The sequence below is a fragment of the Pelodiscus sinensis genome, chromosome 20, assembly GCF_049634645.1.
Source record: "Pelodiscus sinensis isolate JC-2024 chromosome 20, ASM4963464v1, whole genome shotgun sequence".
Taxonomy (NCBI): Eukaryota; Metazoa; Chordata; order Testudines; family Trionychidae; genus Pelodiscus; species Pelodiscus sinensis.
The window spans coordinates 23,811,612-23,839,168 of record NC_134730.1 but is presented as its reverse complement, the minus strand read 5'-3'; the positions used below and the strand labels follow the sequence as shown (position 1 = coordinate 23,839,168).

At 41.8% G+C, this 27,557-nt stretch overlaps 1 protein-coding gene and 1 long non-coding RNA gene across 7 annotated transcripts in view; one reads left to right on the top strand and one right to left on the bottom strand.

Annotated features, from left to right (window-relative positions):
- Positions 1-27,557, top strand: part of ABCA5 (ATP binding cassette subfamily A member 5) — a 127,723-nt gene that overhangs the window by 68,659 nt on the left and 31,507 nt on the right. For all 6 annotated transcript variants that reach the window (XM_075903998.1, XM_075903997.1, XM_075903999.1 and 3 more), the window contains 16 exons: positions 932-1,073; positions 3,078-3,266; positions 4,985-5,132; positions 7,277-7,445; positions 10,680-10,738; positions 11,487-11,597; positions 12,164-12,339; positions 13,557-13,676; positions 15,450-15,588; positions 16,113-16,203; positions 16,401-16,540; positions 19,764-19,883; positions 20,857-21,058; positions 22,684-22,853; positions 24,481-24,608; positions 26,905-27,042. In XM_075903998.1, coding sequence (XP_075760113.1) covers positions 932-1,073; positions 3,078-3,266; positions 4,985-5,132; positions 7,277-7,445; positions 10,680-10,738; positions 11,487-11,597; positions 12,164-12,339; positions 13,557-13,676; positions 15,450-15,588; positions 16,113-16,203; positions 16,401-16,540; positions 19,764-19,883; positions 20,857-21,058; positions 22,684-22,853; positions 24,481-24,608; positions 26,905-27,042 — 2,242 coding nt within the window. The remainder of the gene's footprint in view (positions 1-931; positions 1,074-3,077; positions 3,267-4,984; positions 5,133-7,276; positions 7,446-10,679; positions 10,739-11,486; positions 11,598-12,163; positions 12,340-13,556; positions 13,677-15,449; positions 15,589-16,112; positions 16,204-16,400; positions 16,541-19,763; positions 19,884-20,856; positions 21,059-22,683; positions 22,854-24,480; positions 24,609-26,904; positions 27,043-27,557) is intronic.
- Positions 1,326-19,854, bottom strand: LOC142819128 (uncharacterized). Its single transcript, XR_012896917.1, has 3 exons — positions 19,814-19,854; positions 14,755-14,917; positions 1,326-2,145 (listed from the first exon to the last, which is right to left on the bottom strand). It is a non-coding gene; the product is annotated as an uncharacterized LOC142819128 (long non-coding RNA).

Here is a 27,557-nt window from a genome sequence, read left to right as displayed (position 1 = left end):
CATTCCGATTTTAAAGTACATCCTCTTTAGGGATGGGTATTACACTATGTAATGCCTATTCTTCCATATTGAGAGTGTGCCAATTTTCATACAGTATGGTTGTAGGGGAACAAATGAGCTTCATTTAGCTTTGCATGCCCAGTAGGGGTGGCTATTGATGTACTCCAACTGTATCCTGCAAAAAGCTCCCATTAAATATAATCCTTTTTTACTGTGAGTAGTTCAATTGATTTGCGTTGGAGTAGCCTGACTCATAAATGCATGATCAAGCCCTTGATTTTCAAATATCATCAGACTACTTCCGTCTGCCTGTCACTATTTCTAGGTACGTGTGGCCAATTCCCTTCCCTTCTCTGCTTTAGGGAACCCCTCTAGAAAATGAATCCTTGCTGGCGTGTTGTTTTTAGGTGGCATTTGAAAAATGGAAGCACTTATAAAAGGGCTAATCTAGTGAGTTGTTAGCCCAGTAAAATGTGTTGCATTTCTTACCTTGTTCAGGCTGCATCTGCTCCCTAAGAAAGAAAGAGTTCCCTGACTTTTCAGCAAGGTTTATTTTCTATAGAAGAATATTGTGTTACAGGATGGATAAGAGCATTAAAATTTAAGTAGCATTTTCTTTAATTATTGAAAGTTGCTCCTCACTTTACCTTGTTTCAGTTAAGCTAAGGAATTAGTTATGGAAATTACAAAATTATAGATTCTGAACAATGCCTTACTTTATGTTGATGCAGTTAGTATGAAAGTGCATGCAATAATGTTTAGAATAATACTGTCACTTGGAGAACTCCTTTCCTCTGAGACTTTGGCACATTATTTTTGTTGTTCCTTTTGTGCAGCATTCTGGAATACTGAAGAATTGTAATTTGGAATGATTCCAGTGCGATAATTTACTGAATCTATGATTTTCCCCCCTTGTTTTTTTCCCTTTCAGGCTGTCCTGGGTTCTGCTGTACACAACTCTGATTTTTGTCATGTCCATTCTCATGGCGGTCATTGGAACAGCCTCCTCTCTGTTTCCCCAAAGTAGCCCTCTGGTGATATTTTTTCTTTTTTTCCTGTATGGAATCTCCTCAGTAAGTGTTTCATGAATTCAGTTTGTTTGTGGATCATTGAGGTCACTCTCTCTAACGTGCTTCTTCCCAGGCACTGTTTCCCCCATTCCAGACTCATTCCCAATGCCATTTTTCCTACCCAAAATGGTAAAATGGCTGCCTTTATTACACCATTCTCTTTCTTCCCTTGTATTGGTTTTTGAAGTTTTTATGTTGCTTCTCAGTGTCACATATGCTAATGTGGTCACTGGAACACCAACAATTCCCGTGCCATAGTATTTAAATTTATGGAAGTGTTTACTAAACGTAGTATACTTGGAATAGGAAATATCAAGGTGCAGAAATATGTTAAAATCAAACACTATGGGATGTTTCAAAGGTTTGTTTATTCTTGCTTATTTTACTCCACTACTTCAAGTCTGGCTCAGCCTCCCAAAATGCCATGTACTCTAGTTTCTGGCGATGATGTAGCCATGTTAGTTCCAGCATATATGAGACACCAGATAGGTGAGGTAAAATCTTTATCAGTGGAAAGAAATTCTGTTAAGGGAAGGAGAAAACTTTAAGCTTCATAGAGCTCTTCTTCACACAAGTCTTGAAGCATATCATCAATACAAGAATAATGTTTCCCTCACAAACCCACCCCAGGGATCGTCTGCATGCTCTGCAAGATACATAACTGGGAAACCCAGGCAGAACCATATCTGTCCATAGCTCTGTTACTGAGCCAATATGGATTCATAGAAACCATCTTCAAACCACTCACCATACAAAGGGACAGTTTCCTGAAGGACACAACCAATTTCCTCTAGAAACTCTGCCACAACAAAAACTTCCCTCAGAACACTGTCTTTGCCACCATGGTTGCCCACCACTGGCATCCAGCATCTAAGTATGAGCCTCTAATGAAGGAAGAGTCCTGTTGGCAGCCTCCCAGTGCAGGCAGGCAGAACCATGGGTCAGAGCAGGAGCAAACTGGAGGCAGGGAGTAGTGAAGGGTTGCATAATCAGGTTCCAGGCCACGGTTGATGCCATGGATCAGAATCCAAGTCCGGTTTCAGGGTCTGCGTCAGAAGATGAAGCCCAGAACAAGCTGAGATGGAAGCCAGAAGGTCAGGAGCAAGGAATGGTCATAGACTCTACAGAACATTATTGCCTGGCCACTTCCTGCCACGTCCCTTAAGTTGATATAGGACTGTGAGCCAATCAGGAGCTTTGGGGCTGCTTGTCTGTCAGACCTGTGGAGACGGGGCTTCCCATGATCTGTGTCCACAGTGGATCCAGAGCAGTGGAGTGATTACACATGCTGCTAAATGACACCATGGAGATTGCAGGTCTGGGTTCTAGACCCACAGGGCCTTACACCAATCTTATGCTGACTCTCAGCTTCCCTTGGTCTGTCTTCTCTAAGCTTTGCAAAATATTGTTCTATGTTCCTTTTACTGTGCAACTGTGGGACACTTGAATAACATTAAAAACGAGTAGTCCTGTGGCACCTTAGAGACTGACAAAAATGTATCTATATGGTATCATGAATTTGCATAGGCAAAACCCACCTCTTCAGATGAGATGATCATTGTTTTTACAGTTACAGACTAACACAGCTACCCCCTGAGGCTTTTGAATAACTTTGTGACTGTAACTTTGAAATGTAGAGATTCCACTTAGTTACTGTCTGACTCTACACAAGTTACTAAGCATATTTTTAAAAATTGTGGTATTTATTGTAGTTTCTTGATTTATCATTGAAAAATTGAATAATATAAAGAACGTTGAATTATGTTTCCTTTAATTTATAGTTTAACAGTTCAGTTCTTTGCTCTGCGGTAGGGATAATATTAGAAAATCAACTGTATTGTTAAAGGTCTATTTTGACCAAAAGTATTGACGTTAACAGGCACAAAGACTTGGCAAAACATTGCAAGTATTGTGCAAGGAAAGTAACTTGTTCATTGACGGTAAAAATGCAGCATTTCTATGCCAGATTTCATGTGCTCTGTAATGACCTTCTCCTTTATGTTCTAGGTTTTCTTTGCTTTTATGCTGACTCCTCTGTTTAAAAAATCAAAGCATGTGGGCATAGTTGAATTTTTGGCAACACTGGCGTTTGGTTTTGTGGGTCTTGCTATTATCCTGTTAGAGGATTTTCCGAAGTCTTTTGTATGGATTCTAAGCCCCTTTTGTCATTGTACTTTCTTGATTGGGGTTGCACAGGTAAGTAAACTCTTTGTGTTACTCTATACTGCCTTTACACGCACAAACCAATGAAGCACAACTTAGTATAAGATCTAAGTAAGGTACTTACTTCATCACCACAGTCATAGGCCAAATCTACTCTGGCACCTTACAGCGCTGTAACTTTCTGGCTCAGGGGTGTGAAAATCAGTGGTTCAAGCACAGCCAAATACAGCGCAGTAAAGCACCAGTGTGAACCAGGTCACAGAGCTGGAATCTGCGCTCCCAGCCCTTTTAGCTACTTCCCTCACCAAGGCGGTTTACGTAGAGCGGTGGGAGAGAGCTTTCCGGCACTCGAGTTATGGCCACAATTTTACTTTGAAGAGCTGCTGTGGCTACGCTTTATGTATAGACAAGGTCTTAATGTATTTCTCCTAACAGTACCCCTGGGAGGTGGGGAAGAACTGTTATGCCCATTGTACAGAGGAAGAGCTGGGACAGAGAGAGGCTAAGTGACTTGCCAAAGTCACACAAGAAGTCTGTTGCAGAGTAAGGAATTGCACCTAAGCCATGCAGGTTCCAGTCTAGCGCCTAACCACCACTTCTTTAAGATGTAACTTGTCTGTAACGTATCACTTAAATCAGCCTCTGTAGCAGATGACTGGCAGACAGCTAATGTAGCATCTGTTTTTTAATAAGGGTCCAGAGAGGATCCTGGCAATTACTGGCCAGTAAACTCAACTCCATTTTGCCTGATATTTTGATACACTGCAAATATTTGCCTTGCCTCTATTTCAGTTCATTTTAAATAGGGTGGTTTTTTTTTGCAACCTTGTGAATTTTATATTTTTTTTTTATTCCTTCGCCTAACACACAACTAGGGGTTACTTCCCAATTTCCCTGGGTAACACGTTTAAAACAAACTTCACACAACCTGTTGAACTTGGTGCCATGGGATGTTGTGAAGGCCAAAAGCACGCATGAGTTCTAAAAAGAATTGGATATGTTCATGGAAGGTAGGTCTACGGATGTTAAATTTGGATTAATCAGCTAATCGAATAGTTGATACAGTTTGCATTGACTAATCGATTAGTCGATAAGGGCACCTCCGCCTTTGAAATGTAGCAAATAGAGGCAGCAAGGGGCAGGGGAAAGTGACTAGCTGAGTCAACTATCGGATAAGCATATGCTTATTGGATAGTCAACTAGTCGCTTACATCACTAGATAGGTCTGTCATTGGCTATTCACCAAGACTGTCAGGGACACAACCTCATGGTCAGGATGTCTCTAACCTTCTGTCTGATTGAATCATCTGGCACTGGCCACTGTCAGAGGCATATTACCAGGCTAAATGAACCATTGATGTGCCTCCCTGTGCCTGTTCTTTTTTTAAGATATAACTTTGACTTCTCCGATTACAAATACCCTGCAAATATTTTTAAGCAGTTTTAATGATTTTCTGTACATTTGTGAATTTTGTATTTTTATTTTATTCATGGCATAAAACATGATTGCTTATAAGTCTCTGCAGCAAACAACTTAATGTGAACTAAAATACTGCGTGCTATAGTTTTTTTAAATTTGAAACTAGTATTACATCTGTTTTTTTGCCTTTGTTATTATGACAACCACTCATCCTTTGTTCTTATATAATATTACTTTGTAATTTTATTTTTGGACTGTGTTTGTCCTGTTTAGTTTCAGGATGGTAACGATGCAGTTTATGGTGTCTAAACTTTTTGGTGTTGGTTTGCAGGTCATGTACCTGGAAGATTATGAAGATGGGGCAATATTTTCAAACTTATATCGTGGTCCTTATCCACTATTTATTTGTCTGATTTTACTGGTTCTGGATAGCGTGTTTTACCTATTGCTAGCTGTCTATCTTGATCAGGTCATTCCAGGTATGTTGTTTAGAATCCGTGAGAAATATTGAGCAGAACCACATTGATCCTGAGTTTCATAACTCCATTTGAAGTTTGTGTCTGCTTGAGATGCTAAAAGTACTCTGAAAACCAGTTCCTTACTTGATGGCTCTAACATACTGTATTTAAATAACACTTTGCTAGACAGTAATGGCACTTCTTATGTTTTTTCTTTACCTTCAACTATATGTAAAGTAATAGTCATGCCAAGCAAAAAGTATTTATAAATGTCTTAAATGTTACTTTAAAAATCTGTTTAAATTAAAATTCATATATTTTACTTTTCTAAAATATGCCCATGAATCCCAGATGGAGAAACTCAGAGGGTAGGCTTAATTCTGCGTGGTTAGGAAATTTTTCAGAATCATTTTCTTTCCGTAGGGCACGTCTAAACTACAAAGATTTTTTGAAAGAGGATTTTTTGAAAGAGGAAAGTAGTCTGGACGCATTTTTTCGTGGAAAAAACTTTTTAGAAAAAAACGGCTCTTCTTTAAAAAAGGAGGTTTACGCATTTTTTAGAAAAAGTTTTTTTTCAGGAAAAAAAAGTGTCCAGATTACTTTCATTTTTGAAAGATCCCTTTAGAAAATGAGATCAGAAGAAGATATACAAATTACTGTGGAATTTGCATATCCTCTTTCAAAAAATCTTTGTAGTTTGGACGTGCCCTTATTGATCAAACTATTATCACAACCGTTGCGATTATGTTTCTTGAGAACAATGTTCCTTCTGATCTTTTCTGTCCTGTGCAGATTTTTTTTCCATTCATATGCAGAACAAAATATGCATGTGCACTCAGCCATATGTGAATGTGTACCATCAGGAGAAAGAAAAACCTCGGTGTGTGCGCGCTGCTAATCAGCTGGGTGGCATTTGAATCTCTCTTGAGTGGCCGCACAAACGCACAGCATACGGGGAACACTGTTTGGGAATTGTCTACCCAAGATGTTTTGTTATATTATTGATGTGTTAATAAGTGTGATACATCTAGGAGCCAATTTATTAATACTGATGAACAAATTCCTCTACCGTATGTGTAAGATCTTTCAGTACAAACCCCTTTCTTTATGATCTTTTATTACAGATATACAGGTTGCATCTCTATAAACCAGGACACTCTGGTTTGACAACATCCGTGGTCCAGGAGTACCACAGATGTTCCAGGATCAGAGTGTCTCGGTGCACTGCAGGGCATGGGGCCCAGCCCGATGCAAAGGAGGGGGCGGGAGGACATTTCACGGCCCAGCTGGGCTGCCAGGGGCCAAAAGCTGAGAAGCTCAGCACGCAACTGGACTATGGGGGTGGGAGGAGCCAGGAAGCCCGATGTGCAGCTCAGCAGGGCTGCTTGAGGAAGCCCGGTGTAGTGGCAGGGGCAGAATGTAGGACCGGCTGCAGCAGAGCCAGAAATGACCTTTCCTGGTCCAGCAAAATCCCTCATCCGGGACTAGTCAGGTACCAAGAGTGTCAGATCAGGGGGCTACGTCTACACTTGCGGCTCCTTGCGTGAGAAATATGCAAATGAGGTTAAGTATGGAATATTACAGAGCCTCATTTGCATACCTAATGAGCCGCCATTTTTGCAGAAGAGGCTCTTGCGCCAGAAGAGTGTCTACACTGCCCCTTCTTGAGCAAGAAAAACCCTCTTGCACAATGCCGTTTTTCTTGAAAATAATCGGCATAGCGGCATTGCGCAAGAGGGTTTTTATTGCTCAAGAAGGGGCAGTGTAGACAGCTCCTTCTGGCGCAAGAGCCTCTTCTGCAAAAATGGAGGCTCATTAGGTATGCAAATGAGGCTTGGTGATATTCCACACTCCGCCTCATTTGCATATTTCTTGCGCAAGAAGCCGCGAATGTAGACATAGCCGGGAGATCCAACCTGTATTGAAATCACCCTTCTCAGTATCCCAGTTCTGGAAAGTATTGAAGTACTTGCACAAATCCATCACTTCTCTAAGGAAAGACTTTGCTGAATAGCGATGCTTTTCTTAACCAGAACCTTAGTGATGGGTTTAATGCCAAAATAAGCAATGTGGCAGGATCAGGCCCAGTTTTCCAAAGCAAAATCCAAACCCTGGAAATCCTCTCTCTGCTTAACATTCACGAGGCTTTCTTTTATTCTTACTAGGTGAGTTTGGATTACGACGGACATCATTTTTCTTTATGAAGCCCTCCTTCTGGTCAAAGCGCAGAAGAAATTACAGAGAGTTGTATGAGAGTAGTGTTAATGGAAGCCTGCGTTTCAGTGAGATAGTTGAACCTGTACCTTCAGAATTTCAGGGAAAAGAAGCGATCAGGTATAACTTCCTGCTGGCACAGATTCGTTGTACCACTGTCCCTATGTAGTGTGTGTCTGGCAGTTAACAGTAATTTATAATCTGAGAATTCAAATAGCACATGCTATGCATTACATTTAGTTCTTTCCCCATTAGAGTAGCAGTTGTCCATTTCTTATGAAGCCACATCTTCTATTATATGGATGTTTTCCGGTTATGACAATGTTTGTTTTGGTAAAGGAAGTGTTTTTCTACTGTATACCCATCAAATCAAGCCTTCCGAAAATAGTCTTAAGTCTAGCAGGAGAAAGCAAAATGAAATCCAGGTTCTTTTGTTTCATTGATGCCATAAGTGGCATGATTGATTTCAGAAGCTGAAGTCAGGTGGGTTTAGAAAAAAGCATTTCTGTGTGAAATCTGAAGAACTAGATTCAGATATGTTTTGTAAAACCTGTTGATATTTGTGTGAAAAATTGCACATTCCACCCAAGCCACACGGAGGAGCCACTAGACTAGCTTTCTTGGACTATGATATGAAACGACCCCACAAAAGAAAACAGTTTAAAATGAACCATTTCCAGCACATTTTGAAAATAACGTGAATTCTTACATCTGTGCCTTCATGTATTTCCAATTTTTAATACCCGAGTTTATTCTTAATCACCCACATGTGCTATTAAATCTTTGCTATTGTTTTCTGTTCTTGTGGCATGGTAGACATGGGGGAAATAGTCTAATCCTTCGTTTTGCTTATATGGCTCCATTAGTCTCAAACAAAAATATTTGTATTTGGCCACAAACAGATAGATTGGAAGGGGGGGGGTGTGTGTTAGTGTCTTAATACGTTTTGAATAAATCCATGTCAGTGCAACGAGTCAGGTTTCCTTTCCCTGTCTTCCTAAGCTCACATAAAATAATGGATCATTCTTATTCCTTGCCTCATTCTACATCAACCAGTGCTTTTGCCAGTGATGTCAGTGTCATCTTCCTATTTTTGTTACCTTCTCACACAAAGTTTTCATCCCCTTTTTCCATCCACCTTGCTCTCAACTCATAGGTTGCGCCCTCCTAACGTCATCTGTACGGCTTATGTACTCTTTGAGTTCATGTAATTCTCAAAGAGCTACTTCTTTCAGGGTAGCTTTTGGAGAAACTAACTGAACTGTCTTTATATTAATAAGTTTGAGGAAAAATTTTGGGAGAGGAAGTGGATTTCATAAATCCTCCTTAAGGCTACACTGTGTGTGTGTGAGGGGCGGGTGGAGGGAGAGCGTGTTTCGAAGAAGGTATGCAAATTGTGCTCACATATGCATATCTTCTGTTTTTTTTTCTGGTAGAGGATTTTCCAATATTTGGCCTGTCTACACGGGGCCAAATGTTGGAAACCCCCCCTCTTTCGGAAGCCCACTGTGCATTTTGTTTTACGAGAAATAAGGGGGCTTCCAAAAGAGGGTTTTTTCTCGACATTTGGCCCCATGTAGACAGGCCAAATATTGGAAAATTCTCTTTGGGGGGGAAAAAATGGATTAAGATATGCAAATATGAGTGCAATTTGCATACCATATTTGACTCCCCCCTCCCCCAAAGTGTAGCCATACCCTAAGAGAGGAAAAACATATGAGGGTTAACTTAGGCTACGTCTACACTGCATGGCTGTTTCGAAATAAGCTATTCCGGAATAGTTATTCCGAAATAACTTATTTCGAAATAGCACGTCTACACTCCGGGGAAGCCTCATAGAATCATAGAATAATAGGACTGGAAGGGACCTCGAGAGGTCATCGAGTCCAGCCCCCCGCCCTCAAGGCAGGATCAAGCTCCGTCTACACCATCCCTGACAGATGTCTATCTAACCTGTTCTTAAATATCTCCAGAGAGGGAGATTCCACCACCTCCCTTGGCAATTTATTCCAATATTTGACCACCCTGACAGTTAGGAATTTTTTCCTAATGTCCAATCTAAACCTCCCCTGCTGCACTTTAAGCCCATTACTCCTTGTCCTGTCCTCAGAAACCAAGAGGAACAAATTTTCGCCTTCCTCCTTGTGACACCCTTTTAGATATTTGAAAACCGCTATCATGTCCCCCCTTAATCTTCTTTTTTCCAAACTAAACAAGCCCAGTTCATGAAGCCTGGCTTCATAGGTCATGTTCTCTAGACCTTTAATCATTCTTGTCGCTCTTCTCTGTACCCTTTCCAATTTCTCCACATCTTTCTTGAAATGTGGCGCCCAGAACTGGACACAGTACTCCAGCTGAGGCCTAACTAGTGCAGAATAGAGCGGCAGAATGACTTCACGAGTTTTGCTTACAAAATTAATCCAAGGCAGGCTTCCATAATCTAGACGTCCTATCTCAATTTAGAGCCCCAGGAGGCACTAGAGAGGACTAACTTAGAATGGCCCTTATGAGAGACTATTTCGAAACAGCAGCAGTGGAGCGTCTCCACTTGCCTTATTTCAAAATAGCTATTTCCGAATAGGCATTATTCCTTGTAGAATGAGGTTTTCAGATTTCAGAACAAGCCGTCTGTTATTTTGAAATAATTTTGAAATAATGGAATGGCTGTGTAAACGCTCGCATTGTTATTTCAAAATAACGTTAGTTATCTCGAAATAACGGTGCAGTGTAGACGCACCATTAGTATTACTTAACACCAATGTTCCCTCTAAACTTCAACAGCTGCACAGGTGATTAATCAGCTCTGCCCAGTCAGTCAGTTTCCTGTAGGGAGCCCTGTACCTTTGCCTGGGTGGGGCTGATTAATCACTTGTGAAGCTGTGCAGCTGCTCAGCTTAGAGAAAACGCTGCTTAGTTCCATCTTGTCTTTCTCCTCTTCCTACCATCTGTCAGTCTCTCCTGTGAGTTCACTGGGGCATAGACTGGGCCTTCCTTGCTGTTTAGTGCTTTGTACAAGGTTGATGCTATTGGAAATAAGTAACAGTATGGGTTACTGTAAAGAGTTATGCAGCTTCCATGATAAAAAAATATCGCAGTCAATAAGGAAACCTCCCTGTATTGCCAGTGCAAACCAGCAATAATATAAACAGTTTAAGCAAAACACTGCAAAAAGATGCCCATTCTCTTAATACACTTACATGTTTTTCCAACACATTTTGTGTGACTTCCACAGAGCTGTAAAATGTGTCGAAACCTTTCTATATCAACATTGCAGTTGTTCATCCTAATCTTTCCTTGCAAACGAAAACGATAGTTTAAGCTCTTTTCTTCTTAAAATTACATGTCTTCTTTCAGAATCAGCTGTGTTCAGAAAACGTTCAGGAAAAAGGGTGAAACTGTGGAGGCTCTCAGAAGTAAGAAAACTTCTAGCTTCTAAGCTACTTATCAGAAATGGAAGGAGAAGTAACCCAGGAACTTAATGTCTTTTGTGATTAATTTTTTTCCCTTTGGGAGCATGAATTGTAGAGTGTGCTTGGTGTGTATTCTCCCTCGTGTCTCTAACCAGTACAATGTAACTGTATAACAAAGGGGCTTGTAACAGATTCTATAGGATTTCCCTCCTCTTAAATTCCCATTCCTTGTGGGATGTCATCTTTCCCAGGCTCCTTTTCTGGCCCCTAACTAAAGGGAGTATGCACAGAGGACCCTCTTGCTGGCTCCCATAAGATGGTGGTACGAGAGCCTCTAAATTCAGTTGTTCTCAACTAGTGGGCTGTTACTGCCCAATCATCACCCAGTTGCAGGCCATGTGACATCCCCAGGGACATGCAGGTAGTATATATATATTGTGTAACTGCATCCCATAGGACACAAGAGAGCTGTATCTCCAGTCCACAATGTTGAGAACCACTGTTCTAACAGCTTCTAAGATCAGCTCTCTTCAGAGACAGTGCTACCAGGAAATCTAATCCTAACTTATTTATTGCTGCTGTTGCAATACACATCAGGCTGTGTTAAAATGTCTTCCTGGGGGTACAACGTAAATACATATCCTACATGTCAAAATTTTAATAAACTAAAGTGATGTAAGCCAGTGCAGAATAGCACAACAGGTATCATTAGTTTCATATTTCACTCGTTCCTTTTTTCTTTCTGGATCAGGTTTGTCCTTTGACATATATGAGGGCCAGATTACGGCTTTACTTGGGCATAGCGGAACTGGCAAGACAACACTGATGAATATTCTTTGTGGACTCTGCCCACCTTCTGATGGTGAGTCTCTTCTGGCGTTAATTAAAAATCAGGACGTGTAATTACTAGGGATGTTAAATTTAGATTAATTGGCTAATCAGATAGTCAATAAGGGCACCTTTGCCTTCAAAGGTGAAAGCGCAGCAGGGAACACGGGACTCAAGCAGTCCCCTGCTGGCCCCATGCTCCCTGCAGCATTTCAAAGTGGCAGCGCCACATGGAGCCAGGGGTCAGGCTCCACGTGGCGTTTCAAAGCAGCAGCACCATGTGGAGCCCAGGGTCTGGCCCCAGGCTCCATGCAGCGTTACCACTTTGAAGCACCACCTGTTTCTCTTCCTCGCACCCCCATTGCCTCTTGCTGATAGAGGCAGCAAGTAGGGGCGGGGGAAGCGACTTGTCGTTCATATCCCTAGTAATTACTTATTGTAGCGTCCTTTTTGCCTACCTTCAAAACCGGTGGCCATTGATCTTTGAGGATAGGATAGGTTAATTTTAAATTATACATACATTTCAATTGGTGGAGTTAGTGGATAATCAAAGTTGTAGTTGCGTTTAAAAACCACTTTTTAAAACTTGTTGTTCTTTAGGGTTTGCATCTGTCTACGGACACAGAATCTCTGAAATTGATGAAATGCTCGATGTAAGAAAGATGACTGGGGTTTGCCCACAATCAGATATACATTTTGATGTATTGACCGTGGAAGAGAATTTATCAATATTTGCTCAGATTAAAGGGATCTCTCCCAATTTTGTGATACATGAGGTAAGTCACTCAGCTATAAATTATACACATGTAGTCACTGTTAATTAAAATAGTCTTATTGATTGCATTATTGAAGTAAGTCTGTTTTATAATAAAGTCCAATACACTGTTTTATTGAAGAGGGCTAACATGTAAAGTAAATTTTCTTTAAATAAAGTTTGTTGAAGTTGTTGCTATTAGTGGAACATCTAAATAGCACCAGACAGGTAGCTGTGTTAGTCTGTAACTAAAAACACGTACCAAAACTTAAAAAACAACAATGGCCCTGTAGCACCTTGGAGAGTAGCAAAAATATGTAAATGGCATCTTTTGTGGACACAATCCACTTCTTCAGATGACACAAATGGGGCAAGAGATACAGAGGTTGGATTATGAAGTAGGTTATAAAGAAGAGAAATGGGGAGGAGAAAAAAAGTAAAAAAACCCTGTCAATTAAAGTGTCCATACTAAATGAGGCTAAAGAGTAAGTAGGCTGTAAGTGTCTGATACTTAGGTTTTGATGTCATTTGGGTGTTCAGGCTGTACGAGAGAACCTTCATATGCAATTTTGATACTGGTCCCACAGATTCTCTCTCCAGTTGATTCCTGAAACTCTTTTATAAGAGAATAGCCACTTTTAAATCCATAAATGAGTGCCTGGGCAAGTTAAAAAGTTCCCCAGCAGGTTTCTGTGTGTTACCAGTTCAAATATTTGATCTGTGTTCATTAATCCTTTGTCATAGAGATTGTCCAGTTTGGCCAATATCCATGGCAGAGGGGCATTGCTGGCATATATCACATTGGTGGATGGGCAGTTGTATGAGCCTTTGATGTGGTAGCTTATGTGGTTAGGTCCTGTGATGATGTCGCTTGAATAGAGGGGTACACAGAGTTGACACTGGGGTTCATTGCAGGGGTGATTTCCTGGGTGAGTATATTTGAGGTGTGATGTATGGTCTAAATAGTAGTGCATGTTTACAAACATGGACCCCCCTATAATTTATCCAGTCTTGTTAGGTTAAACTTCAAGGACCTGATCCTTGTTGGCATTTGGTACTGAGATTTGCCTCAAAGAGGCTCATTCCAGGAAAGAGACTTAACATGTTAATTAGAAACATTTAAAATGATCAATAATTAGTCAGCAGTTAACGTAAGATTGTCGATAATTGTGCCAGTCACTTTTTAATCACTGTATCTCATTTATATTGACATCAGACCCTGTTGTTATATTTTTAAAGGTGCAGAAAGTGATGAATGATTTGGATATACAGCCCATCCGAGATAACCAAGCTAAAAAATTAAGTGGAGGGCAGAAGAGAAAGCTGTCGATAGGAATTGCTGTTCTTGGGAGCCCAAAGGTAAGGAGCAAAAGCACAGTACAGGCAGTCCCCAAGTTACGCGGATCCGACATATGTCGGATCCGTACTTACGAGCGGGGCTTTTCTCACCCCGGAGGATGCGGGCGGCGGGACCGTCCAGACGCGCCGCGGTCCCGCCGCCCGCGTCCTCCGGGGCGAGAAAAGCGGCTCTGCGTCTCCCTTGTCTGCTGGGGGGGGGGGCCAGCAGACCAAGGAGACGCGGAGCAAAGCCGCAGAGGACACGAGCGGTGGGATCGCGGCGCGTATGGGCGGTCCCGCCGCCCGCGTCTTCCTGGTTTGCTCGGGGGGGGGAGGCGCAGCTAGTGCGCCCCTCCCCCCCCAGCAGACCAGGCTTTTCTGCCCACGACGCCTGGGGTAGAGCAGCTGGGGCGCTGCTGGGTTGGTCCAGTAGCGCTGAGGAGCGGCGCTACTGGACCAACCCAGCAGCACCCCAGCTACTCTGCCCCAGGCGTCCCCAAGTCAGCCGCTGCTGAAACTGATCAGCGGCTGATTCCAGGAAGCTGGAGGCAGAGTTGCTCTGCCCCGGGCTTCCTGGAATCAGCCGCTGATCAGTTTCAGCAGCAGCTGACTTGGGGACACCTGGGGTAGAACAGCTGGGGTGCTGCCGGGTTGGTCCCCGCAGCGCCACACAGCGCCCCAGCTGCTCTGTTCCAGGCGTCCAGATTCAGCCGCTGTTGAAACTGATCAGCGGCTGATTCCAGGAAGTCAGGGGCAGAGAAACTCTGCCTCGGGCTTCCTGTAGTCAGCCGCTGGTCAGTTTCAGCAGCGGCTGAATCTGGACGCCAGTTCCGACTTACATACAAATTCAACTTAAGAACAAACCTACAGTCCCTATCTTGTACGTAACCCGGGGACTGCCTGTACTAAGTTACCACTTTGTTTCTTTCTTTCTTTCTTTCTTTCTTTGTGTGCACACACACACTACCTGTGTTCGCATTACTTGGCAATTGCAAGTGATGCAAATATGTACAGTTTTCCTATGTTTCATACCAACTCTGGTTTAAACAATTAAAATTGCCAAGGTTAAGCATGCAACTTTTGCATTGCAAGGACTTACCTGTGCGGGTTAGTGGTAGTAACTGGATTCTCTCACGATTTTCTGTGGTAAAGTTGCATAAAAAGTTACACTCCATCTGGAATGGTGGTCACACTCTCTAAAAACCATACAGCACAAGTTCTGAGAGAGTAGGTTTACGGCCCGAAAACAGCCATGCAAGCACCTGGGATAGGAAAACACTCTGATTACCAAATTAAATGGTTGCTATTAGTAGCCTATATGAAGTGATGCTCCTTTAGGCTGGGTACATGTTTAAAGGCAGCAGTGTACAGATGTAAGTAATAAGACTCTTCATGATTTCCTACCTTTTGAAAACATACATATTTAATTTCTCTTACTATTGGTAAAAGGAACCAATTTGTCTTTTTACCATTCTAATTTAACTTTAATTATAAGGGAGGCCATTGTGAAAATGCATTTCTGTGACTTTGTGTGTGGTTTTTTTTCCTGTTGATCACAAATCGGAGATGTAAGTAGTGAAGGTGGATGTTTTGCAAGCCTTTTAATTGGTTAAAAATTTCCCACCTTCCCTTTAAACAAATAGACCATTAACATATTTTTTAAAAATTGCAGTGACAGCCCTTGAATTAATAGCCTTCCTGTTTTTCCGTAGGACTTTGTGATATATATATCTTAGTTGTGACTGTGGAGGGCTTGCATTTTTTTATGCCTTTTCCCCCCTAATCATTATGTAGGTTTTACTCTTGGATGAACCAACTGCTGGTATGGACCCATGTTCTCGGCACATTGTTTGGAATCTCCTGAAAAACAGAAAAGCCAATCGGGTAACGGTCTTTAGTACTCATTTCATGGATGAGGCAGATATTCTTGCTGGTGAGTGTTGCCATGGCCCTGTGGGCCACTTTTATTAGGGGAATCAGAAGTGTAAATTAGAGCTGAATTTAGCATGCAAGGTGCTCCTTCCACTGTCAGTAGTCAGACTTAGGGTGTGTCTAGACTACATGGTTTTGTCGACAAAAGTGGACTTTTGTCGACAAAACTACACCTGCGTCCACGCTGCCTTTGAGTTATGTCGACATAACATCGACAAAACTCAGCAGTTTTGTCGACGTATGTAAACCTCATTCTACGAGGAATAACGCCTTTTGTTGACAGAGTTCTGTCGATAGAAGGCGTTATTGCATCTACACTGTCCTTTGCGTCCACGCTGTTAGGTCGACAAAGCGGCTTGCTTTGTCAACAGAACTGGATGTAGTCTAGACGCTCTTTGTCGACAGAAGTTTTGTCGACAGTATCTGTCGACAAAACCCTGTAGTTTAGACGTACCCTATGTCACGCCATTGTTTTGTGACTAGATTGAGGGTCCTCATAATAAAAACTCCTTTGTTTGTTTCTAGATCGAAAAGCTGTGATTTCTCAAGGGATGCTGAAATGTGTTGGCTCCTCTCTCTTCCTCAAAACCAAATGGGGAATTGGCTACCGCTTGAGGTATTATTTTGTAGTTTATAAGCCACTTTTGTTGTGTCATTTTATATTTGCTTTGTCTTCTAATTAAGTTCTAGAATAGCCAATTACATTTTTTTAAAGTTTTTATTATTCTGTGGTGTTGTTTCACTTGGTTGACTGCACTTCCAAAAAATGGCAGTGAAGAAGCAGGTTTTAAAATATTTTTTTTTAATTTATAGTATGCATATAGATGGGTATTGCAATATAGAAACGACAACAGCTTTGATCAGACAACATATCCCCGATGCCAGCTTGGTGCAACAGAATGAACTGCAGCTTGTGTATACTTTACCTTTTAAAGACATGGACAAGTTTCCAGGTACGCTGCTGTTGTAATTCAATGCTGAGCTTGTGTGTGTGTGTGTGTGTGTGTGTGTAGGTGGGTGGGGGCGTGGAGAATGGATGGATCATGATGGTGCCTTCAGAGAAGTATGCTGTCATTTTTCTTTATAGGCAAATGTTCTTTATTGATGTTTATAATTTGTGAAAACTGATTAGAGTGTTGAAAATTTGTGAGCATGTTCCTTGCCTTAATTCCAAGTTGCTCATTCATTTCTTCAGCCGGTGGGGACTAAGGCCTGGTCTACGCTTGAAACTGAAATCAACCTAGTTACGTTGCAAAGGGGTGTGAAAAATAGGGATGTGAATGGGGTAACTGGTTAACTGGTACCCGGGAGCCTGTGAACAGAGGGGCTGCTCTAGTCTTGCTGGGCCTCCGTGTGGCTTGAGCCAGGAGCCGTCTGCCTGTGTGGTTGGAGTAGGAGCCCCGTGGACTGAGGGTGAAGTCGTGCCCTTCCCAGGATCCCGCTTAGTCGGTTAACCAATTAAACAATAGGTTAACCTAACGTTTAGCCGGTTAACTGATGAGTTGGGGTTTTACATTCCTCGTGAAAAATTTACACCCCTGTGAGAAATTAAAGCTGCCCTAAGACCCTATGTAAATGCTGCTGGATTGATGGAAGAACTCTTCCATTGACCTAGCTACCACCTCCTGAGGATGTTCCAGTCACAGAAAACCCCCTTTCATCACTGTAATAAGTGTTTACACTCCAACACCATAGCTGTGTGGCTGTAGCACTTGTAGTGTAGACATAGTGTTAGGCCTACTCTACACTAAAAAATTAGGCCATTCCAGCTAAGTTGTTCAGAGCTGTGAAAAATCCATACCCCCTGTAGGACGTACATAGAGCAACCTAGCCCTAGTCTAGACAGCACTAGGTCAATGGAAGAATTTTTCCATCTATTTCAATAGTACCTCCTGGGGAGGTGGATTATCTGCGCCATCTGGAGACCCTTTACCATTGGCGTTGGTAGCAGTGTCTATGCTGAAGCACTACAGAGGTGTAGCTGCTGTGCCGCTGTAACATTTCAAGTGCAGACAGGCCCTGAGACTGCTTTAGGGACTGGGCTCAGCTTCTGGAGGAGAAAGGGGTCCCTCAACTCTTTCATCCTTGCAGCTGCTCAAGGTAGCCCAAGCTTCCGCGACAGGAAACCAAGTACGTTAACTGTGAGGTGAAGTTTTGGCAACAAACACGTAAAGCAGAGGAGAATGGGGTTTGGCAGTGGAAATGCAGAGAATCCTGCTCTTGGTCCAAGATAACCCTCTTCCACTGTCGGCGCACTTTTTCTTTTATTAAATTGAAACAAAATAAACTGTGATCGTTTTAACCAAAGTGTGGCAAAAGAGACCCTCGCCATACAGGATGCCAGCCTGTTGTGAGCAGGAAAGGAGACACTTTTGCCACAGGGAAATTCGCCACTGTGGGAAAGGAAGTGTGAAACGAATACAATGGATCGAATCAAATCTCTGTGAAAAATACTTAAAAAATGGCATTCAAGTTGCGAGTGTAGATGAAAAATTGAAGGTAAAATTCATTTTAGGGATCTTGCATGTTTGTTTGAGTGCACTGGCTTTGCCCTTTCATATGTTAATACTCTGCATGGCGGTAGGACATACTGAGTCAAATCCTCTTCTGAATCAGATGGAGAGAAGATTTGAATCGACAGCTCCCATCTACGTGATGAGAGCCTTACGCTCCGGTGGAGAGAGTTAGTCTCTCTCGCTGGCCAAATGGATATTTCTGCATTCATAAAAAGTGGCGCAGCTTTAAGAAAAGAGATTGGAAGCAGATTGCCTATGATCTTGGTGATGTTTCTAAGAGGATTATTCTAAGAGGGGTGGTTGAGATTCTGTGGCCTGCACTGTGCAGGGGGTCAGACTAGATGATCATAATGGTCCCTTCTGACCTTAAAGTCTATGAGTCTATGAGTTTCATCTGAGAAGGGAGAAGTCTCAATTCATGTCTTTGCCCAAGAGTGGAGTTTCAAACTTGTCTCCTAGGCTATGTCTAGACTGCAGGCTTCTTTCGAAAGAGGCTCTTTCGAAAGCATCTTTCGAAAGAGCCTCTTTCGAAAGATCGCGTCTAGACTGCAGGCGGATATTTCGAAAGAGAAATCCGCTTTTTCGAAAGAGAGCACCCAGCGAGTCTGGATGCTCTCTTTCGAAGACAGCCTCTTTACATTGAAGAACGCCTTCTTTCGAAAGAGGAACTTTCGAAAGAAGGCGTTCTTCCTCGTGAAATGAGGTTTACCGCCATCGAAAGAAAAGCCGCGTTCTTTCAAAATAATTTCGAAAGAACGCGACTTGAGTCTGGACGCAGGGGAAGTTTTTTCAGGAAAAGGCTACTTTTCCCGAAAAAAACCCTGAGTCTGGACACGGCCCTAGGGTAGTCTACGCAGCAGGGCTTAACTCAAAATAAGCTACGCAAATTGAGCTATGTCAATTGCACAGCTTATTTTGAAACAGCTTATTTTGAAATAGGGAGCGTCTACAGAGCACTTATTTCATAGTAGAGCACTCTTCCTTCCACTTCCCTTACTCCTCGTACAATGAGGGTTGCAGGGGTTGGAGTAAGAAGTCTTCCAGCTTGACAGTATTTTGACACTATTTCGAAATAACTGCCTGCTGTGTAGACACGGACTAAGCTATTTCGGAATAGCGCTAGTTATTCTGAAATAGTGTTGCAGTGGAGATGTATCCCTACAGACCAAACAACCCCTGGACTAAAGGTTACACGGACACATGCAGTTTCAGGTGTGCGTGTATGGTGTGATGTATGCATCTTTTCGTGAATACACCATTCAGAAAATTTCACTGAGCTCTATTACTAAGATAGACCTGTTCTTCCCCCTTCCCCCTCCCCCCCCAAAGCTAACAGGTGCTACATTTTTAAGGACTCTTTTTAAAATTAATGTTGAGTCTTGAACTATTTAATGGGCTGATTGAAGCTCTCAACATATTCATTCTGTACTCCGAGGATAAATGTGTAGTTTTGGGAATAATCTGTTGCATTTCTCATGTGTTATACATTCATACTTTAAGCACAAAACTCATCATTAACTATAATGCCATTACCTAGGTTTCTCTAATTAATATCTTGCACATACAAACAGTGCACACTATGCCTGTTTATTAAATCAGAGACGATTTTGGTGAGCAAATATAAATTTGTTTCTAAGCAACTGCATTATTTCACCTCCAGGATTATTTTCTGATCTAGACACTCATTCACATTTGGGTGTTATTACTTACGGAGTTTCCATGACAACCTTGGAGGATGTGTTCCTGAAACTGGAAATAGAAGCAGAAATTGATCAAGCAGGTGAGACATAACTCTAATATTTATATTTTTCTTTGTGACTTGATTAGTCAGGATTAATTTTTATGAAATTGTATTCAGCACTTTTCACTATTAAAAGCAGTTTATTATGGAAATGATAATTCAAAGTCCTCTTGTAGAATATTACATCAAACAATAAATGACACTTAATATCCCATGCTGTTATGGGTTCCTTGAAATACTTGACCAGAACAACAAACGGCAAAGTGATTGGGAAAGGATTCTTGTCAGAGGTCCAAAGCTGTAGAGAGCTTGTGTTGACCTTCTGTACAGGGATGAATTTTAGTGTTTTTCCCATAAGATAGATTTTATGGCTGAAAGTTCAGAAATATATTTTTCCCTATGAGATTTTGCATTTGCACTCAGCCATCGACACACAAAGTATAGTTTAGATTTCCAAACATCTGATTTGGAAAATATATTTGTACTTGTAAACCAGAATTTAAATATCTCGCCATCATTTATGCTCACAATTAATTGCACCCCTATTTGATCATGGATGGAAAATCAAGAGGCCTGTTTGCAATGCTTTAAGGAGATTACTCCAAAAGTAAACAGTACCCTTCTATTGTTTAACAGATGAAATTATCTTCACTTTCCAGCTTAGTTGTTAACTCCAGAATATTGAACTATCCTATACCTGCAAAGTTCTTTAGAAAGAATTTAACAGTTGAATAATCCATGATATCTAGCAATATTGGTAATTACATAGGCTAAATTAATTAGGCTAGTGAGTCTTCTCCTTTTCGGTACATGCTGGTGGCTGACGGGGCCAGAAAGGAGTTCTCTGCTTTTCTACAGCATGGCACAGTGTGTTTAGGTACTTTGTAGAGACTTTGTCTTATCATCATTTGTCTCCCCCTGTAGGCAGGACATGACATTAGATAGTTCAGTGGCTTGATCAGGAAAGGTAAATCCTGTACTTCCATTTATATCCCCCTCTCTTTCCCTGTAGATTATAACGTCTTTAATTCCCAGACAACAGCTGAGGAAGTGGATACAAAATCGCTCGATGAGATGGAACAAAGCTTACTGACGCTCTCTGAGACAAAATCATCTTTGGTGAGCACTTCCGCTCTCTGGAAACAGCAGGTGTCTACTATCGCAAAGCTTCACTTCCTTAATTTAAGACGTGAAATGAAGTCAGTGAGAGTTATGTAAGTATTAAGCTGGCTTCCCGTGTCTTTTCCCCAAATCCGTTTATGAGCATCAGAAGCAAGCATGCTTAGATGTGCTTTAGTAGTTTGTTATACACCTGGGGTGCAATGGTCTAGCATCCCATCATGGTTTTTAAACTAGACGTTCAGAATCGTAGATGAGTTGGAGGATGTGCCATTGGAGTTAAACTCTTCAGGGGTCCTATAGCTGGCAGATGTGTTTGAATTGATCCTGGTGCTCTTTGCTACCCTAGAAAATCAGGGTCACAGGCTTGAGCTTATGATGAAACCATAGTGATGATATGTTGGAAAAGGGACAAATAGAGAGAGTGTTGAAATGCACCCACAGAGAAGATGTAGGATAAGTAGACTTCAACGTATCAAGAAGTTGGATCGGGGCTGACACTTCCATCGAGGATGAGGTTAGAAAATGTGGCTTAGTTGCAAATGCTGCACAGAAATTGATGAAATTATGGACTGAACAAAACATAGCAAAATCAATCAAACCAGTGTCCTGACAACATTACCCGATGGTTTGAGAGAAGTTGCCTGAAACGAAACAAATGTGAGAAAACGGCAGGCAGTAGGGATGACCGTGCTTTGAAAGATGGCAAGTGTAAAGTGAAATCATTTTAAGGCAAATGAAGTTAATTGGGGCTGGGGAAGGTGTGAAATCAGAGTATGGGAGCGATTAAAATTTAAAAAAAACTTGCAACGGTGGGGGCTGCGGTAGAAAGAAAAGAATGGGAACACAGCTATGGCCAGGCTAACCTGGAGCCAGACCACTGCCTATATGGTGTGACCTGATATGCCTGGGTATAACCAGGCTGGGTTTATGAGAGGAAAAGCCGTGGACTAGAATGAATGGTGTTGCGGTGCTTCCTCTGTCTACAAAGAAACTTTCTGGGGAAAAAAGATGATGATAATCACTTGAGATGTAGGAAGACAAGAGAGCGGACAGCCACACCAGGTCCCTGGGCAATGGGGCAGGCAGACTCCGTGCTACCAGAAGGGGCGGGGCAGAGGGTGGAAGGGGTGGGGCAGAGGTCAGCCAGCTCTCAGTGTTGCCTGGAGTGCACTGCATGGCTCCTCCACCTCCCCAGGCAGCCCTAAAAGCTGCTGGGAGCGCTGCCGCGGGGCTCCAGTGGTGATTGAAAGGGTCCTGGGACAATTTCCCCCTTTTCCCTCCCTCCATCCTTCCCCATCTGTGGGCCTGTAGAAAAGCAGGGTTGTCATAATACTTGAAGCTGCTGTTGAATCTTTGCTTCCCTGGGGATGAGCCTCGTCTGTAGGTAGCATTGATGCTAATGTGAGGTGAATATACTATTGTGGTTATGTTGCTGCTTACCTGTAGCCTCCCACAATCACTTGTTTTTTTCTGGAGCAATTTTTCATTTTGGTAAAAAAAATCAGTCAGGAGCTTTGCCTTTTATTGCTTTAGTTTTATTAACTGTTGTCCGGACTGAATTGCAGTATTCATGATTAGTTTCCTGTAAATGAAAATGATAATGTCTCTTTCTGGAGTGGGTCGGAGAGAGTCACCTGGGGACAGCTTGTTTTAAAAATAATCTAATAATTTGGATCTGTGCCCACTGAATTTTCCTTAAATCCCCTATATCTTTCAGGTTGTTGCTTTTTTTAGTTTTTCTTGTAGTTCAGATTTTTATGTTTCTGATACATCACTACTACAAAAATTCCGTGGTTCCGATCAAATTTTCCCCAGATTTGTACTTGCTGAAGCCCGGAGAAAAATATCACAAGTACAAAACAAGTCTCCTTCTTCACAACTCCACAGGTGAGAAGAAAACAAGCAATTACAATTCTAATGGATTGCTGTTGTGTAGTTAATACTCCATCTATGAGCAACTTAGACAAGAAAGAAGTATCTAATATTCTTTAAAATTTGAACTTTCCAGTGTTATTCAGTCCCGTCTAAAACTGTATAAACCTCTATCCATATTTTGCTGTCAGGAGCTGAACGATGAAGAACTTCTGGGTCTTAAAGCTTTCCATTATGTGACATTTTTACTTTATACATTGCTGTGGGAATGAAAATGGCTTTCTTCAATGAACACACACGTAATTTAAGGGAGGGACTTTCAAAAGTTCCCAGCATTTAAGTCAATGGGACTAGAGTTAGGCCAACAATGAGCACGTTTGAAAAGTCTACCTTTAAAAGTAGCTTGCTTAAATTCCATATCCATCCTCCCTTATTTTTTTAAGATTTTGCTTGGTAAAATCCATGAATCTCTAGTCATTACAACAAGAAAAACACATTGTGTGTCAAATATTTTAGATACTGTTTGTGCATCATATCACCTCAATTGTCTGAACCCTGTTTTCCAAAGGAGAGTAATGAACGATCCATGAAATAACTCCAGTAAAAAAAGTGTCTATAACCGAATCCCATGCACTGCTACAGGCTGGGGACTGACTGGGTAATTGACAGTTCTGCAGAAAAGGACCTGGGGATTACAGGAGATGAGAAGCTGAATATAAGTCAACAGTGTGCCCTTGTTGACAAGGAGGTTAACAACATATTGGGCTGCTATAGTAGGAGCTTTGCCAACAGACCGTGGAAGGTCATTATTCCCCTTTATTCGGCACTGGGGATGCCACATCTGGAGTTTTGCATCCAATCTCCCCTCCCCCCACTACAGAAAGGATGTGGACAAATTGGAGAGAGTCCAGCAAAGAGCAATGAAAATGATTAGGGGGCTGGAGCACATGACTTACGAGGAGAGGCTGAACGGATTTAGGCTTATTTAGTCTACAGAATAGAAGAGTGAGGAGGGATTTGATGACAGCCTTCAACTACCTGAAGGGGGGGATCCAAAGAGGATGGAGAGTGGCTGTTGTCAGTGGTGAAGATAGCAGAACGTGGAACAGTGGTCTCATGTTGCAGTAGGGGAGATCTAGTTTGGATATTAGGAAAGACTATTTATGAGGATGGGTGAAGCACTGGAATGGGTTGCCTAGGGAGATGGTGGAATCTCCATCCTTTGAGGTTTTTAAGGCTAGGCTTGACAAAGCCCTGGCTGGGATGATTTAGTTGGGATTGGTCCAGCTTCGAGCAGGAGGTTGGACTATATGACCCCAGAGGTCCCTTCCAACCCTAATCCTCTATGATTCTAAGAACTTCAATTAAACTTGATGCACACAGCAAACAAAAATTCCTTTATTCGGTTTGTGTGGATGTTGACGGAGGGAGCTGAAATCAAAGCATTAACACTATTTAAAATAGTTGAAGCGTCTCCACATGTAGACGAACAATAGCTTCTCATTAAGAAGATTCCATGAGAAAACGACTCTCTCTAGTTCTCGTGCTTATAAATGTGTTCATAATTTGTGTAAGGTTAGCATGCAACCAGATACTTCTTGTGATGAGCAGTCGTGGCTGCTTCTTTATTGCCTTCTTCTAGGCTCAGATATTGATTATCTCATCAGTGCTCTCAGAAGCCAGAAGATACTGACTGAGATGTTCAACGACAGTGATTATGTGGCAGCTGCACCCCACAGTGCAGCATTAAACGTGTCCCGTTCAGAAAAGGTGAGTAAGATGGGCCTGTGGTACAGATCTTTCTGAGGGTATCTCAGTAGTACTTTTTGACGCTCTGTTCTGTTTGATATTTTCAGGAGATGATACTATTGCTCCTATTTAAATTAGGGTGATAGTGACAGTTAAATGTAGTCTTTTTGATATGCGTGTGAACCTCCACTACCCTCTCTAGATATTGTTTCTCTAGATATTGTTAATTCTAGAACTTTTCCAATGTGGGGTAATAGCACAATGAAGAAAATGTTGCTTGTTGCCTGGTAGAGAATAGCTGGTTGATTAGTAGACTGGAAATTTTAGCCAGGTAAATGTAACTTCAGCATGCTAGTTACACTTAGGAATGTTAAATACCGGTTAATTGAGTAGTCGATTAACCTAATGAATTCTTATCAGTTACTCGACTATTCTATAGTCCCTGGGGACGGAGCTGGTAGTCAGTGCTCTCCGGCCCCTCTCTCAAGGAGACTGCTGCCATCCCGCGCTGCTGCCTCTGTATCAGAGGCAGTAGTGTGGGGTGCCAGGCGGGAGCTTGTCCGCAAGGGGAGCCAGTTTAAAAACCAGCTCCACTTGCGGACTGGCTGCCTGCCACCCAGCACTGCTGCCTCTGATACAGAGGCAGTAGTGTGGGGTGGCAGGAGCTCCTGTCTGGATGGGGAGGGGGATATGAGCTGGGACCCTGTCGTGAGCTGGAACTGAGCCAGGCTGCCTGCCCATCTGTCTCCTAATACACTTTAAATGCAGAGTTGCAGGGGGGTAGGTCCCAGACTTGGCGTGAGCCAGGACTGAGGTGGGCTGATGACTAGCCTGCTAAAAAATTTACTGGCAGGGGATGAGGGAAATGCATGTAGTCTATAGAATTAACCAATAAGCTTTTGCTTATCAGTTAATCGACTACACGATTACATCCCTTGTTACACTAGCTTAGTAAAACTTCCTTTTCACATTTTCCATATAGAAATAAAATTCAAGCAAGAATGTATTTAATTTTGTTTTTACATACTTGCCAGTATGTGAGTACCTCATAAATCAATTATTTAATTTGTAAATTGTCTGGCAGTCTGTGTTTACATTCTATGGAATTGGGATGTGAAACATATGGATGGTATCACATGGAATTTAATTTCTAGCTTAATCTAAGGCTCGTTCTTCAGTGTAATTGATATTGACTTTAGTTTTAAAATTTTGCCGTCCTAAACAATTCTCAATTTTTAAAAAAAGATAATGTTTGAGCATATGCTAACAATGGGTTAATGCTGTGAATGAGGGTTCTTTATGTATATTTTACATTTGATCTTTTTAATTAAACAGCAAAAAAAAAAAATTAAATCTGCACCCCCAGTGCAGTCTCTTTTCTTATTAGACCGTCTGCTCATTCTCCGTTCAACTTTGCCACTCACTCAAACTGCTTTTGCAGCAGTACTCTAGTACGGAAAGAGGAGTGTGTATATTAAGATGTACAGTAGATCCTCATGATTTGCAGATCTCTCCCATCCCCAGGGAGCCACGGTGAGCTCACCAGGGGAGGGAGGTTGGAAGCCACTACCCCATCCAGTATTCGTGGATTTCGCCATTCACAATGGTGCTGGGAATGTATCCACCATGAATGATGAGGGTTTACTGTCTTTCAAAGCACTATCTTTCAAGTCCAGTATGTGGTCTCAAGTGGAAGAACATGGTAAGGTTTGTAGAACTGTGAATTGTGCCTTGTGTTACTAAGAGGAAATAATTTGTAACACTGCGGTCTTGCCTTTCGTTCCCATTTCTTGGTACAGTTGACATCAGATTGTTACAGAATAGGGGGCAGAGCCCCACCTAAGAAGGTAAATTGCTGTAGCTCTGACTTCAGTGGAACAATAACCATTTATAGTAGTTGAGTATCTGCCCCCACAGGTCACAAGCTGAGGAAGAGGGGTGTGTAGCTTGAAAGCTTCTCTCTCTCTCTCACTAACCGAAGTGGGTTCAGTAAAAGATATTATTGCAACCCCTTGTCTCTCGAAGACCATGTGATCTAACACTACAAACAAGTTAGATAACAACCAGTCTTGTAGCCAAAGGACACATTTGCATAAAGTTTTTATCATTGGCATTAACTTAGCTAAGTTTCCTTTAGATTGTGAATATTTTACTCAATTAGGATAAGTGTAAGTAACACTGTGCTTGTTAGGGAGTTCTATATTGTATAAAGAGTATTCATTAAATCGTCAGTTCTTCTTACAGCAGTTCATCCAATGATATTTCATTGCTAACTTTCATGCTACAAAATAACTATTGAAAATATTTTTCTTTATAGAATTACATGTTTACAGCCATATTCAACAGTACTATGGTGCACTCGCTGCCTGTTTTGATGAACATCATTAGCAACCTCTTTCTCCACAACTTAAATGTGACTGAGAATATTCAAACCTGGAGTAACCCATTCATTCAAGTAGGTAGAGTTCAAATCAGGAATAATCATAGGCAAATAATTGCATATTTGCAAAGAGTATAATAGCAAAACTGCAGTTGTGTGGCTTTGAATATTTAGGTTAGCCCTATATTGAAATATTGAAAAAACATAGCTATAAGTCAAAGTGATTGTCAACTTCTAAATGTGGCCATTTAATTCAGGCTGATTTTATTACTCTCATTTTCACCATGTCAAGCCTCTAAAGCCTTGTCAACACTTACAGGCACTGTTGATCTACTTCAGCTATGCAAGTAGAATAGCTGAAGTCAACATATTCACTGCAACGTCTTGTGTGCGGTAAGGTCAGCGGAGGCTGCTCTCCCATCGACACTAGCTACCCTTCTCGTCTTGGTGGTGTATAGGTGTTGCCGGGAGTGCTCGGAGATAGATTTATTGCACCTAAGCAGACGCGATAAATCAATAACCGGTGGCTCAGTCGCTGCAGAGTCGAGGCCTAAGTTAATGAAACATTGCACACTAAGCAGTATAGGTTT